The sequence below is a fragment of the Pelophylax lessonae genome, assembly GCF_965119305.1.
Source record: "Pelophylax lessonae genome assembly, chromosome: 6".
Taxonomy (NCBI): domain Eukaryota; kingdom Metazoa; phylum Chordata; class Amphibia; order Anura; family Ranidae; genus Pelophylax; species Pelophylax lessonae.
The window spans coordinates 230,902,467-230,916,608 of record NC_138773.1 but is presented as its reverse complement, the minus strand read 5'-3'; the positions used below and the strand labels follow the sequence as shown (position 1 = coordinate 230,916,608).

The following is a 14,142-nucleotide window of genomic DNA, read 5'->3' as shown; positions in this document are numbered from 1 at the left end:
GCAATATATAGTATATTTAGTAGCAGTCAAAACAGTAGACCAGCTATAACTCCCTCAGGGCCATCCAGGGCTCACGACCAGAGGAGGTCAACAATGCAACAAGAACATCAGTACAGCATACCTCGTTCCAGGTCGGCTGTGTTATAGAACAACACTGCAAAAAACGTTACATATGAGAAGAAGAAGGAGGGGGGAGGGGGTAATAGGGTGGGAGCAGGGGAGAAGCAACAGGCAAAAGAACAAGGAGAGAGAAAAGAAAAAGGGGGACAGTAGAGAAAGCAAAGAGGGAAGAATAGCAACCACAGAAACTACTGCTTTGAATGAGAAGAAAACCATGTTTTCCAGGGTTCCCATTGAGCCATCGCCCTGTCTAGCCTGTCATTAGCGGACGCGAACATTAGTTCGCAGGTGGCATGCAGTTGCACAGCAGCTATGACCGCTTTCAGAGCCGGGGGGGGGGGGGGAAGCATCCTTCCAGTGTCTGACTATTGTTAACCTGGCCGCCAAGAGGATGTGCGTGTAAAGCGTACGGAGTTGTGGGGGCATTACATCTATTCCCAAAGAACAAAGGGCCATGTCAGGGGAACTGGGTACCGTGATGCCCGTGATCTTGCTGGCTAGGTCAAAGATGTCCAGCCAGAAGCCACTCAGGCGAGGGCAGGACCAGAGCATATGAATCAGGGAGCCTTCTCTGCCACAGTTCCTCCAACACTCCGGGGAGGCTGTTGCAGAAAATTTGGCAATCCTCTGTGGGGTGAGGTACCACCGCAAGAGGATTTTGTGGGTGAGTTCCCAGAAGTTGGTGCATTTAGTCGCCGAATATGTGTGTGACAGTGCCAGCTCCCAAATCCGTGGGTCGTGAGTGGTACCAAAGTCTCTTTCCCAGTGGAGAACCGGAGTGGACTTAGTAAAGATATTCTTGTGATTGAGTGCAGTGTAAAATAAATTAATGCCCTTGGTTTTGGTAGATGGTGTATGAAAGTATTGAGCAATGCAGAAAGGAAGTGTAATGGTTGTGGTAGGGTGGGCTTGAAGGAAGTGTGAAATTTGTAGGTATTGGTAATAGTCTTGGTGGCAAAGGCGGTAAGCAAGTTGTAGAGCACGAAAGGTCTGTGTGGTGGGCCTATCCTGAGATGGTCGAGTGTGGTGATCCCCCGCCTTACCCAATGGGCAATGCAGAGGTCGGGGATGATGTGGGAGACACTAGTCACGGACAGAGGGATAGGAGTAGTTGGTCCGTGGGGGTCAGACAGGTTTACTAGGCGAGCCCAGGCAGAGACCCCTGCCTGTATAGTAGGGAACAGGGGGAGAGAGCTGGACTTCAGAAAGCGGCTTGCCAGCAGGTAGCCATGTAAGTCACCCCCAGGTATTTGTGATTTTTCTAGTTGTAGCCAAGGAGTCGTTGTGGAACCCGGGAACCAAGCCTTCACCTGAGTCAGAATCGCGGCCAAATAATAGTCTTTGATATGGACATGTCCCACATCCCCTGCCCATCTGTGAGGTAACAGTGCAGAATAGGTAGAGCAGTTGAGAGAGAAGCACCATCTTAAACGCAGCCAGTCTACCCAACCACGAGAGTTCAACTCTAGCCATTGTCTGGAGTCTGGAGTGTAGAGTAGATAAGAAGGAGGTAAAGTTTGCTCGCAGTAGGTCATTCTTTTTTTGGCGTTAGAATAACACCCAAGTATTTAATGCCTTCCGAGCTCCAGACATATGGTAGGGATGATCCGAGTTTCCGTCGTATGGTCGGGGAGACCCCTAAGTCCAGGATCTGAGACTTGGATTCATTCACCTTATAGAAGGAGACTTGATTGAACAGATGAAGAACCGATTGAACCGAAGCCAGGGAGGATTCCACATTAGTCAGCATCACAATGACATAGTCCGCAAACAGACTGGAGCGGATCAGTGCTGCCAGGGGCTCCATTACGAGATTAAAGATCAGTCGGGAGAGCGGGCACCCCTGGCGCGTGCCACTGGAGATAGTAAAGGGGGCGGAAAGCACGCCAGAGGTGTACACCCGGGCGGAGGGAGACATGTAAAGGGCCAATATGGCCGAGAGAATAGGGCCCTGAAAGCCAAAGGCGGACAGAGTCTGGGACAAGTAGTCCCAGTTGACCCTGTCAAACGCCTTCTCGGCTTCTAACACCAACAGGAGGGAAGGCGTCTGCTGAGGATTGGCCAGGTGTATGATATTCACCATACGCCTAGTAGCATCAGACGATTGCCTATTTTTCGTAAAACCTGATTGGTCGCGGTGGATAAGATCATCAGTTAGTCTACCAGCAATGAGTTTGGCATAGAGTTTAAGATCGTTGTTTAAGAGTGAGATGGGGCGGAAGTTCTGTGGACTCGTGGGATCCTTCCCTGGCTTCGGAATCGTTACAATTAATGCAGATAACATTTCAGAAGGGAAGTTTGAAGAGGCAACAGCAGCGTTGAAAACTCGCTCCAAATGCGGGGCCAGAAGGGCATGGAAAGTTCTGTAGTAGTCCCCCGTGAACCCGTCTGGTCCCGGGGATTTGCTGCTAGGGAGAGAAAGCATGGCTTTAGTGATTTCAGCGGTGGTAAAAGGAACATTAAGCAGCTGTAGTTGGGCAGGGGAGATTTGGGGCAGCGCTATCTTCTCTATGAAGTCCGCAATTAAGGCGGGCGTAGGCTGAGATGTGCTCAGTCCAGAACTTTAAACAAGGTGCCATCAACAACCGAGGGATAAACTGTAACAGTGGTAAAATCTCTTAAGATATTTTGACCAGTCGGCCATGGTTTGGCAAAGTAAAATCACAGCCAGGATAAGGTGAAAGGCTGGGCACGGCAGCGAGAGTTCTATGGAAAAGCAATCAACTGCTGAGATCAACTGGGTCCTTAACCACGAGTACAAGCCTGTAATACCCCTTCATTACCAGACCATTTTTTAGTACTGTGATATTTAAGACAACTATTATGTGGTCATGCAACATTTCACCCAAAATAATTTTATTCAGGGTGTTTCTAACTTCCATGAAGAAAATAGAAATGTGGGTGCAAGGGGAGTCTTTGCGGCCTTGGGAGCTATAAAGGTAATAACAATAATAACAGTGGACTGTGACTCCCCAGGGGGAAGCTCACCAGTCAAAGACTGGAGCAACTCACAATCAGACAGTCTCAGCGGCTGGTGGCTCAGTATTCTTTAAGGACAAAGGCAAATCAGATAGATAATTTGCAAAAGGTGCAGGAGTGTGCTTGTGGCATCTGTTGTCACGGTCTGCAAATAACTGGTTGACTGGGGCAAAACAGTCTTACATGACTATAGTAAAAACCTCAGCCAAAATGGTTAAGCAGCTGGCCACACCAGACAGAGCGGAAAAGGACTCTTATGTCCGAATGTACTTAAGGAGCAGAGGGGAAAATTTATTCCAATCTGCAGACATCAACACCATCACTAGGCATGCTGTAAGCAGGCCAATAGTAGAGTGTAAGCTGGGGGCACCTAGGACAGTACCCCCCACCCTGTGCCTAGAATTAGACATGTTACGACAACAAGGCGATAATGCGTTAAACGTAAGGCTTAAGTTAAGAGGCAAGTCCTCATGTACTTACCAAACCAGGATAGCTGGTAGCAGGTGAGGATCAGATGGCCAGAAATTACCAAAGCCACTGTATGCAAGCAGCAGAAACAGATCAAAGTTACACATGCCTCCTTGTCAGTGGGATCAGCAGTGGAAAGATGATTCTGTGACACTGTATAATGGGAAAGAGTTTGCAGTGTGCAAAACACTCCATTCAGCAGATAACATCAGTGCTCAGTCCTACAGAGTTAATTTTACTGTGGAAACTAGTAGAAAGCAGGGAATTTTAATTCAATCAGCGACCTCTGTGGTTGAAGTTGTTCCTGATTACGGTCTCAACCAGCCTACTCACAAAGTGGGTCTTCAGAGAATTGGTAAGCATAGAGACAATGCAAATGGCTCTAAACCTGGAAAGCGTTCTGCAGCTAACGTTACCAGCAAAGAGTCTGGAAACTGCCCTACAAGGAACCCAGTGAGGTAACCCATTTCCAAGCTATCCCCACAATGTCTGATCCAGCAGGTTCCACATGTCTCACTCCAAAAGCCAGGCTTAGGATCGCTGGCCAGATTGCTGCAGTCAAAGGAAGAAAACTGTAGACAATGATGAATCCTTTGTCAGGTAAGGCACAGATGTACCTGTCCATACGCCCATGCAAAGGGCCCTCTTCATACCCCCGGAATGCACAGGCAGCCTGTTAAAATCAATGACTGTCAGTTGCCTGCAAGGACCTGCACACCTCTGCACAGAACACCTATGCATCCCGGGCAGCTGAAAATGGCCCTTCAAACGGATGTGAGGATCGGTACACCTGTGTGAATAAGGCCTAAAACAAACATATTAGTATTTCAATAGTGTATGTAATCAATTGTTATGAGTTTTTGACAGGAAATCCATACACAGAGTAGACAGATTGGTGGGGAAAAGTCTTAGAGGTATGTACAGTCACACATACTTTAACATCTTGAAGTCGAGCCCATAGGGAGAGTCCCAGAAGAGAACCTTGGTGCCATATTCCTTCTCTGCACTGCATGGAACCATGTGAATAGATGCAGTACTCGGCCACATTATTCCACACTCTTCCAGCCACAGGTCACGAGCTAGAAGAACGGATTCCAACATGAATTCAAACTGCAGATGAAAAAGAAAATGTGAAATGGGAGGGCACAAAATAAAGTAAGACAGGTTACAGATTGGAAGAAAGTCGTGTACTAATCAGTGCAGGGGTGGCTAAGGAGGTGAAACAAAGGAGTTGGCTAGATCACAAAAGAGGTACTGTAGTTTTTTTTAATTCACATGGATTAAATCTACTAATCAACATGTTTTAAATAATTTTTAGGAGTTAATAGAGTAGCCATTTATGTTTTTTTTTTATTCTTTATATAGATCTGCCATATTACACTATATCCAGGGTCACCAATAGGGGGGTATCAGCAAACCTCCTGTAGTGGGGCCCCGACAGCAGCGCGGGATTGGTGTGGCGGGACAGGAGGGGAATTATAGATCAATGCACTGTGTGTCTTAGTGTGTGTTATATATATATTACATACATACACACACACACACATATACAGTATATATCGCCGTCCCAATGAAAAGAATTAAAAAAAGAAAAATGGAAAATAATGTCATATCCTCTTTAACCCCTTCCTGTCTACGCAATAGCTGAAAAGACAGCTACAGTGCAGCTCTCCAGCTCTGGGACGTCCTCCCACGCCACGATTCCTGCTTGGGGCATGCACTGATTATCAGTGCAAGCGTATCAGTACCGCCTCATCAGTGCATATCATTGAAGAAGAAAAATGACTTATTTGCAAAATTTTAGAACAGAAACTAAGAAAGTTTTTTTTTTTTTTTTCTTTTGAGTATTCTTTGCAAAGAACGGAAAATTGTTACCAATACTTACCGTAGTTTTCCTTTTCTGGCTCTGCGTCATGCCATCAAGACTGCAGGTCAACTTCGCCCCTTGAATCCTATAGGACACTCCTGAATAGAAGCATAAAAGGCAGGCAGTATCTGGTGCAGGTGTTCTCTAAAGAGCTTGCGACGGACTAGGGAGGGAATGTGCTGGTATGACGCAGAGCCATGAAAGGAAAATGATGGTGAGTATTGGTAAATATTTTCAGTTTTCATGGCTCTGCGTCATGCCATCAAGGTGAAAAGGACAGAAGGACTGATTCCCAATGAAAATGGAAATCTGATGAGACTTTAGGAAGGAAACTCAGGCAAGGCCGCAACACCACGCTATCCGGGAAGAAGGTGCAGTATAGTTCTTTGCAGCAGAAAGCAGCAATGTCCGAGACTCGTCTAGCTGAGGTTAAGTCTGTCAAAAATACTGTCTTTAAAATGAGGTACTATAATGGACTGTCTGAATCCGGGAACAAGGGTGACTTCAGCAACCCACTCAAAACTAATAGGCAGGCAAATCTTGATTGCTGACTGCAGGAATCGGACCACCAGAGACTCCTTTGACCATAGTGTATCACTAAGGGCTGAAAATGCTGACACCTGAACTGTAAGGGTGTTGTAGCTTAGTCTTGCATCAAGGCCAGACTGTAGGAAATCCAGTATATTAGCCACTGTGGGGGAACAGAAAGAAAACCCCCGTTGAACAGAAAAGGCTTTGAATCTCTGCCACACTCTGTAATAATTGGCTTTGGTAGAATTCTTCCTGGTTAATAAGAAGGGTGGACATTACTGAGTCAGAGAGGTTCAGGACTTGCAGTTTGTCTTTCTCAAATTCCACACAGTCCAGGCCAAGCGGGCCGGGTTGGAGAAGGTCTCTGGCTCAAGGCAGTCTGATTGGAGGACACGCCGCCAGGTGATAAAAAAGGAATACTATAGCCTCCTTGGCCAGAATGGAGCCATCATAATAACTGCCATTCCTTCCATGATCTTTAGTAATGACTTGAGATAAACTTGCCATTTCTGAGAGAGAGCATGCATCTTGGGCTAAAGCTTGTGGATAGAAGAAGCAGGAGAAAATATGAGGTACCTGACAGTTGAACAGTGTCGCCATTAAATCTATCTCGGGTACCCCCCCACTGAGCGAAAATCTCCGCTAGATATTTCTGATTCAGCATCCACTCTGTGTGGCTTGAGAACTTTCAGCTCAGTTGGTCTGCCAGGGTATTCTGAGGGCCCAGAAGATACAATGCAGATAGGTCCAGCAAGTGGGCTTCGGCAAATGAGAAGATTTCTGCTGTAATCTGGAGAATCTGAAGACTCCTTGTGCCCCCCTGCTTCACAATGTACAAAACAGCTGTTATGTTGTCCATAAGAAGCTTGACTCTCCTGTCCTGGATTACAGGCGAAAATGTCTTGAGCGCCTCCTTGGCTGCATTCAGCTCTAGGGGATTCAAGGAGCACGGCAAACAATGGTACCATGCCCCTTGCGCTTTCAGGTCCAGACAATGAGCCCTCCACCCTCGGAGACTGGCATCCAAAGTAATCGTGATCCACTTTCCAGGGTTAATGGGCCTGCCCAGAGAGAGTTTGCTTTTCCTGGTCCACCACAGAAGGTTGTTGGAAACAAAGCGAGGAATCTGGAGAGAACCGCAATGCCACAGGCTCAGGAGGCAGAACTGAAATCTCCTCATGTGCCACTGTGCCCAAGGCACCACCGGGATACAAGCTGTTAGGAGTCCCAAGAAACTCATGCCCCGGCGAACTGTGACCACGATTGAAGACATTATTTCTACAGCCTATGCACAGACTCGATAGACATTGTCTTCTGGAAGGAAAATCTTATACTGGACTGTGTTGAAAGCCAAACCCAGGTAAATGAGGTTCTGGAATGGGATGAGATGGCTCCAACCAAACTCAGTCAGGGCTTTTATGACTCGGTCCAGGTAGTTCACGAAAAGACTCTTGGACTGCACCAATACAAGGACATTGTTCAAAAAATGAAATATGCAAATGCCTTTCTCGCAAAAAAAGGCAATAACCGTCACTAGGACCTTTGAAAAGGTCCTCGGGCCAAATTTAGACCAAAAGGTAGACATCTGAACTGGAAATGGTTGCCTTTGAAGTGAAACCTGAGGAATCGTTGATGCGCTCTGGTCACCAGGATGTAAAAATAGGCTCTCTCGAGATCTATAGATATCATCCAATCACCTCTCCGCATCACTGAGGATATGGTCTTGATCGATTCCATGCAAAAGGTTTCCTGCTTGAGAAAAGAGTTCAGGTATTTGAGGTCCCAAATGGGGAGCCACTTGCCTGACGGTTTCTGAACGAGAAACAAAGGGGAATAAATTCCCTCGCCCTCTTCTGACCCCAGGAATCCGCCAATCAGAAGCCGAGCAATGACATCATCGTCTCACGCCACCCCTGGTGGAACACAGGAGAGCCACAGAACCTGGGAGGAGAAGAGGTGAGGGCCGCCCAGCCAGCCCACTCCACCAATGGGAGCTAAATGTCAGATGCAAGGCCTCTAACCAGCGTGAAACGCACGCTCTGCCACCATAACCATACCCAACCTAAAAGTAGAGAGAGGGAAGAGAGAGAGAACCCAGGATGGCTGCCATCGTACATACAATAAAAAGGCTTTCAGCATGTTATGTGACTGCCATATTCCGGCACCAGGAGTGTCCAATCTCAAGGGGATTTACAACCAACAAGAGGACCTTCCACCTCGGGACCACCGGCAGAGACATACAGAAAAAAATATCAGGACGTTCGGAGCGAATTAGAACACCTGCATCAAGTACTGCCTTTTAATGCTTCCATTCAGGAATGTCCTATAGGGGTCAAGGGGGCGGAGTTGACCCCCAGCCTTGATGGCATTAAGCAGAGCCAGGAAAGAAGCTTTACCTCATTTACTAAGCTCAGGAGCAAGTGCACTTGCGGTATACAGTATATTTGCCTTTAGTAAATCCACCCCATTGTCTCGTTTCCCTGCTGGGTCAGTTTGGTCCTGATGGATAATCATGGTTTAAAAAGCAATATGGCGGTTGGGCAAGAGTTTTGTAAAGATTTTAAGAAGGGAGATTGGCCTACAGCTTCACACTGGGAAGGGTCTTTTGGGATGGCTAAGATGTGGGCATGGAGGGCATCCGTGGGACCATTTCCTATACCACAGAATTGCATGGAGGAGCGTCAGACCAAAACTGAATGAAAGAGTCCAAGATAATTTTAACCACTTGTGGACCGGAAGGATTTGCCCCCTTAATGACCAGGCCATATTTTGCGATTCAGCACTGCGTTATTTTAACGGACAATTGCGCGGGCGTGCGATGCTGTACCTATATAAAATTGATGTCCTTTTTTTCACACAAATAGAGCTTTCTTTTGGTGGTACAGTAAAACCTTGGCTTGCGAGCATAATTCGTTCCGGAAGGATGCTTGTTATCCAAAGCACTCTTATATCAAAGCGAATTTCCCCATAAGAAATAATGGAAACTCAGATGATTCGTTCCACAACCAGTTATTCATAAATCCTTCAGTTTATAGTCCATATAAAAAGATTATAGCATTGCGATAGGTTGTGTTACCATAAAATGTCCATCCACAAATAGCCGCTTCCACAAGGGGATTGGAAGCAAAATCCAGCAGGAGCTACAGAGTATCAAAGAGAAGAGAGGCGCCTCTAAGTGTAGCAATATGGCTCCATTTAATGAAGGTACAACATTTAGCAACTCACATGGTTGATGTATAAAAGAGGCACATCTAAGTATGCAGCATCCGGGGTAAAGCTGTCCACAAAGACTATCTTCTGCACCACTGGCTGCCAGTTTGTAATCCTGACCGGGAAGACCACCCTGCAGTAAAGCGATCTGAAAGCGAGGGGCAGCATGGAAGGGAGGACGTAGAGGACGGTGCGGAGGATGGTCTATGTGGACAGCTTGACCCCTGATGCCTGCATCCTTAGATGTGCCTGTTCCAATCATCAACCATGTGAGTTGCTAAATGTTGAACCTTCATTACATGTAACCATATTGCTACACTTAGAGGCGCCTCTCTTCTCTTTTATACTCAGCTGTGACTTGAGGCTACTTGTATATCAAGACATCGCTTGTATATCAAGTCAAAATTTATTTGAAAATTGTGCTTGTCTTGCAAAGCGCTCTTAAACCAAGTTACTCTCAAACCAAGGTTTTACTGTATTTGATCACCTGTGCAATTTTTGTTTTTTGCGCTATAATCAAAAAAATAGCAACAATTCTGATAAAAAAAACAATATTTTTCACATTCTGCTATATAACATTCCCCCCAAAAAAATGTAAAAAAATCAAAATTTTTTAACATTTTAGGCCAATTTGTTTTCTGCTACATATTTTTGGTAAAAAAGTTGCGCAAAAGTTATTATGTCTACTAACTACGGGAAAGATTTATGTCATTTTTTTTGGTACTAGTAATGGCGGCGATCTGCGATTTTTTGCGGGACTGCGACATTGCAGCGACAGATCGGACCCCTGACTGACATTTTTGACACTTTTGGGGGGACCAGTGACATTACTACAGTAATCAGTGCTAAAAATATGCACAGTTACTGTAATAATGACACTGGCAAGGAAGGGGTTAACACTGTGGGTGATCAAGGGGTTACATTTTGGGGGCATGTTTCTAATTGGGGGGCGTGGCTTGTGAAATGATCACAGAGACCTGTGTTCCTATATAGAAGGATCACAGGAGCTCTGTGATCATTCCAGGGAGAAGAACAATCAGCTGTGTTAACAACAGCTGACTGTTCTTCTCTCTCAGCGGGGAGCGATCGTGGATGTCAGGCAGCAATCGGAGCTGCCTGGCCCATGCATCGGGGCGGGGGTGGGAGCGCGGCGGCGGTGGCACGCGATCGCCCATCAGCTGCCTGCGCGTGACCGACGTATACCTACAGCGGTTGGCGCAGGAGCGGCTGCCTGTTGTTGGTAATAAAAAAGTCCTATAAAACTATCCATCAGCGTTACCAACCTTTAAATTTTGTTGGACTTTTTTTTATCCCTTTTTGGTCTGGTGCTCTTTACTGTATTTCTATGGTTTGAGCTACTGTTGGGTGCCCATCGAGGGAAGCCTTGCTATGTGAGAACTGGAGGGGGGGGGGGGGGGCATATGTGTCCATATAAAGCCTTGCCATTGCCAATCATTGCAGCCTGTTCTGTGCCCATATGCAGACTTGCTATTGCCCATCAGTGCAGCCTGATCTGTACCAGATTACAGAGGGATCTCCTGTGTACGCAGTTCCGCCTCCTGGACCGGCTCTTAGGATTGATGTCACATGTTCCGGCATTGGACCAGTGTTCTGTCTATCATAAGAGCCAGCCAAGGAGTCAGGACTGTGTGTGACTGTGAGCGCCGAGTACACAGGAGATCCCTCTGCAATCTGGCACAGATCAGGCTCAAAGGCTGCATATGGGCACAGATCAGGCTACAATGATGGGCAATGGTAAGGCTGCATCTGGGAACAGATCAGGCTGCAATGATGGGCAATGGCAAGGCTGCATATGGGCAAAGATGAGGCTGCATATGGGAAATAGCAAGGCTGCATATGGGCACAGATCAAGCTGCATATGGACATAGTTCGGGCTGCATATGGGCATATATCAGGATGCATATAGGCACTTATCAGGCTGCAATGGTGGGCACCGATCAGGCTGCATATGGGCACAGATTAGGCTGAAATTATGGGCAATAGGAGATGGGCACTGATAAGGTTGCATTGATGGGCACTGATCCTTATTTTGCTTCAAAGTTTTATTTAAAATGTAAATTGTTTCCTGAAACTCCGCTCATAAAATTAAGGTACGTGTTATACGACGATAAATACGGTAATTCTTAGTTATTGGGTGGGTTTTGAAAATGTAATTATACAACTTAAATGTCTTGTAATATTGCAGGGTGAGGTTGTCTGATCCTGGGGCTTTTCCTGTTTGCATGGTTTTGAATACCGTCAAGAAGCTGTCCTTGGAGATTTCCATCTCCATGGAGTCCCTGGTTTGGCACGAGATTTTTGGTATGCCAGAGTGGGTTAGGTAATTGAGGATTATCTCTTGTTTTCTGTCAATGATTTTCTCAAAAGCAGTAGGCCATGTCTTTTGAGGTATGCAGTTTCTGCCTCTGGGAGAGGACAGGTGTGGGATGTAAGAGCGTAAGAAAGTTTATTTCAGAGACCTCACAAAAAATCTGCCAAATTGTTTCCTTATTCGTCGTAGAACCATCAATTGTTGAGCTTTTTAGTTTTCACCTTTTCCAAAAGAGGTGTATTTACTTGGTCCTGCCAAATGATGTACAAGTTATACAGCCTGGGTTAACACTAAAGATTTTTTGTAGGCCATCTTTGTATTTGGTCCACGAGGGAGCCGAATTCTGTTCTCTCTCTTTTAGCCAAACTGATTTTTTTTTTTTTAACTTGTTTTATTGAAGGAGAAATGCAGTAGTCATATACAACAGGAGCACAAAAAGGCAAAGTACATGTAAAATTGACATAAGGTACATTCAAAAAAGAAAAAAGCCAAACTGATTTTAATGAGGGAACCTCGTATGTAGTCATTTATGTTGAATTAAAGATTTCCTGTAACATAATCAGTAGCAGTGGATGGTTGTGTCCCATGTACAGGTTAGGAATATATACTATTATTATATATACTAATTTGGTCCAGTTAAAACTGAACCCCATGCAACAGTCAATAAACAGATCACAAAAATATACGAGCACTGTTTGACCTGGCAAAGGATTTTTTGTAATTCTATATATGAAGTTCTAAGATATATATAGCTCTGCCACACAGCACAGGCTTTTAAAGGAACCATATTTTTCCCTGCTGCAGTTAACACCTTCAGGTCTTGTCACTTTCCTAGCCAGTGACTGGACATTGAGAAAAGAAGCAGCAGATTGACAAGCCCATCTTTCTGTCACTCTGCTCTCTCCTCCCATTAGCAAGCTCCTGGTTAGCTCATGATTAGTTACTTGTTCTGCTTCATCCTTTCCCAGTCTGGGTATATAGGGAATTGCAACAGACTCATAACAAGTCAAATTCAAAAACCTACACTGACTCTTTAATAAATAATATGATGTATTAATGAATGAAGAGTTGCATTAATATGTGTCTTTTGTTACTATCATTTTAGGGCAGCCCTAAATTAAACTGTGTTCCAGCAGAATAAAGTATCTAAACAGGTTTTGGTGCCATAACATCCTCATTTGTTAAGTTCTGCTCTTGGTGGAAAGCTTCAATAAAATGTAACTTCGGGCACTAGGCAAGATAAGCATCAACTGACTTCCTTGGAAATAAATTCCAAAATGTAGGTGTCTACTGTAATTTCTTAGCCCTGCTCACTAGTATTTAGACAGTTCTGGTAATGATCTACTAAGATCTGTTATAAGCATGAACCAAATTAGGTGCAGAGAATAAAGAATAAGGATTTAAAGATTAGGGGCAACAATAAAAAATAAGGTGTAAAATCTTCAGAAAAATGAAAGTACTATCATACCACCAAACAGGTTCCCATCCACTCAGACACAAGGACATCGACTCTGGATGGTAATTTCAACTCTTCTGCCCTCTGACGTATAACCTTAACTATTCCGGAGAATCCATTTTCTTTAACTAACCTACTTGTTTGTTCTGCAATATCGCTTGCTTCTACCGCATACACCTGTAAAGAAGACAATGCTGTTTTTATTTTTTCATACACAAACATGCAACATAAATTTATCCCTCATCCATTGAGGGACACAGTGTAAAGTGGCGCATCTGTAGCATGTATAGAACATGCTGCAGCAAAAAAAATGAATGAAATTACATTTAAATTGTCGGCTATACAATACCATGGCAATAGAAAAATGAGGGAAGGAGGGGGCCAGGGGGGAACAAGCCATACTAGGCCACATGCCCTCAACATGGGGGGGGTGTCTGCCATGTAATAGGGACAAGGGCCTCATTCCCACAACCCCGGGCTGTGGTTGTGGGGTCTGCGGGTAGGGGGGTTATCGGAATATGGATACCCCCAGATCCCACCCCCCTTGTGAATAAGTATGGGGTACCCCTACCTATTCATCAAAAAAGTGTTGAAAAGTAATAAAAACACAGAGACAGTTTTTGACTATTTCTTTATTAAAAAAGAAAAGACAGTTTACCCCGATGTAAGACCATCATCAATCACAACACCCGGCTCGTCGCTGTACCTGAAAAAAAAAAAATTGCTCCACAGTCAACTAGGACAAGCCGCTGAATGCCTGGCTTGCCGTTTGACAGTTCTTATATAGGTAAAGCCCCGTACACACACACAGATCGTCGTCATACAAACGTCGGCGGACGAAAGATCTGCCGATTGTACGCGTGTTAGTATGGTGCCTCCGACAGCTGTCTGCACACAATCCGCGGACAAGAGTCTTTCTTGCAAACATGAAAATTTTTGTCTGCAGACACCAGAACGGACGATTGTTCGCCTGTCAGTACAGAAATCAGCCGACAGACCGCAGATTTGCAAGACTGGGCATGCTCAGAAAATAAAAAACACAGGGAAAGTTAACCATCACATGACATCACTTCTGCAGTCAGCTGAAGTCTGCGGACAAAATTCTTGTGCTGTCCTTGTGCTGTCTTTGCACTTTTCAACAGACACCGACATCCCGGGGAGAAAAGACGAACATTTGTA

General features: G+C 45.2%; 1 protein-coding gene across 2 annotated transcripts in view; it reads right to left on the bottom strand.

Moving 5' to 3' along the window:
* PRMT2 (protein arginine methyltransferase 2) overlaps positions 1-14,142 on the bottom strand; it is a 61,971-nt gene that overhangs the window by 17,020 nt on the left and 30,809 nt on the right. For both annotated transcript variants that reach the window (XM_082260915.1, XM_082260916.1), the window contains exons 4-5: positions 12,976-13,140; positions 4,502-4,677 (exon numbers count right to left, since the gene is read on the bottom strand). In XM_082260915.1, coding sequence (XP_082117041.1) covers positions 4,502-4,677; positions 12,976-13,140 — 341 coding nt within the window. The remainder of the gene's footprint in view (positions 1-4,501; positions 4,678-12,975; positions 13,141-14,142) is intronic.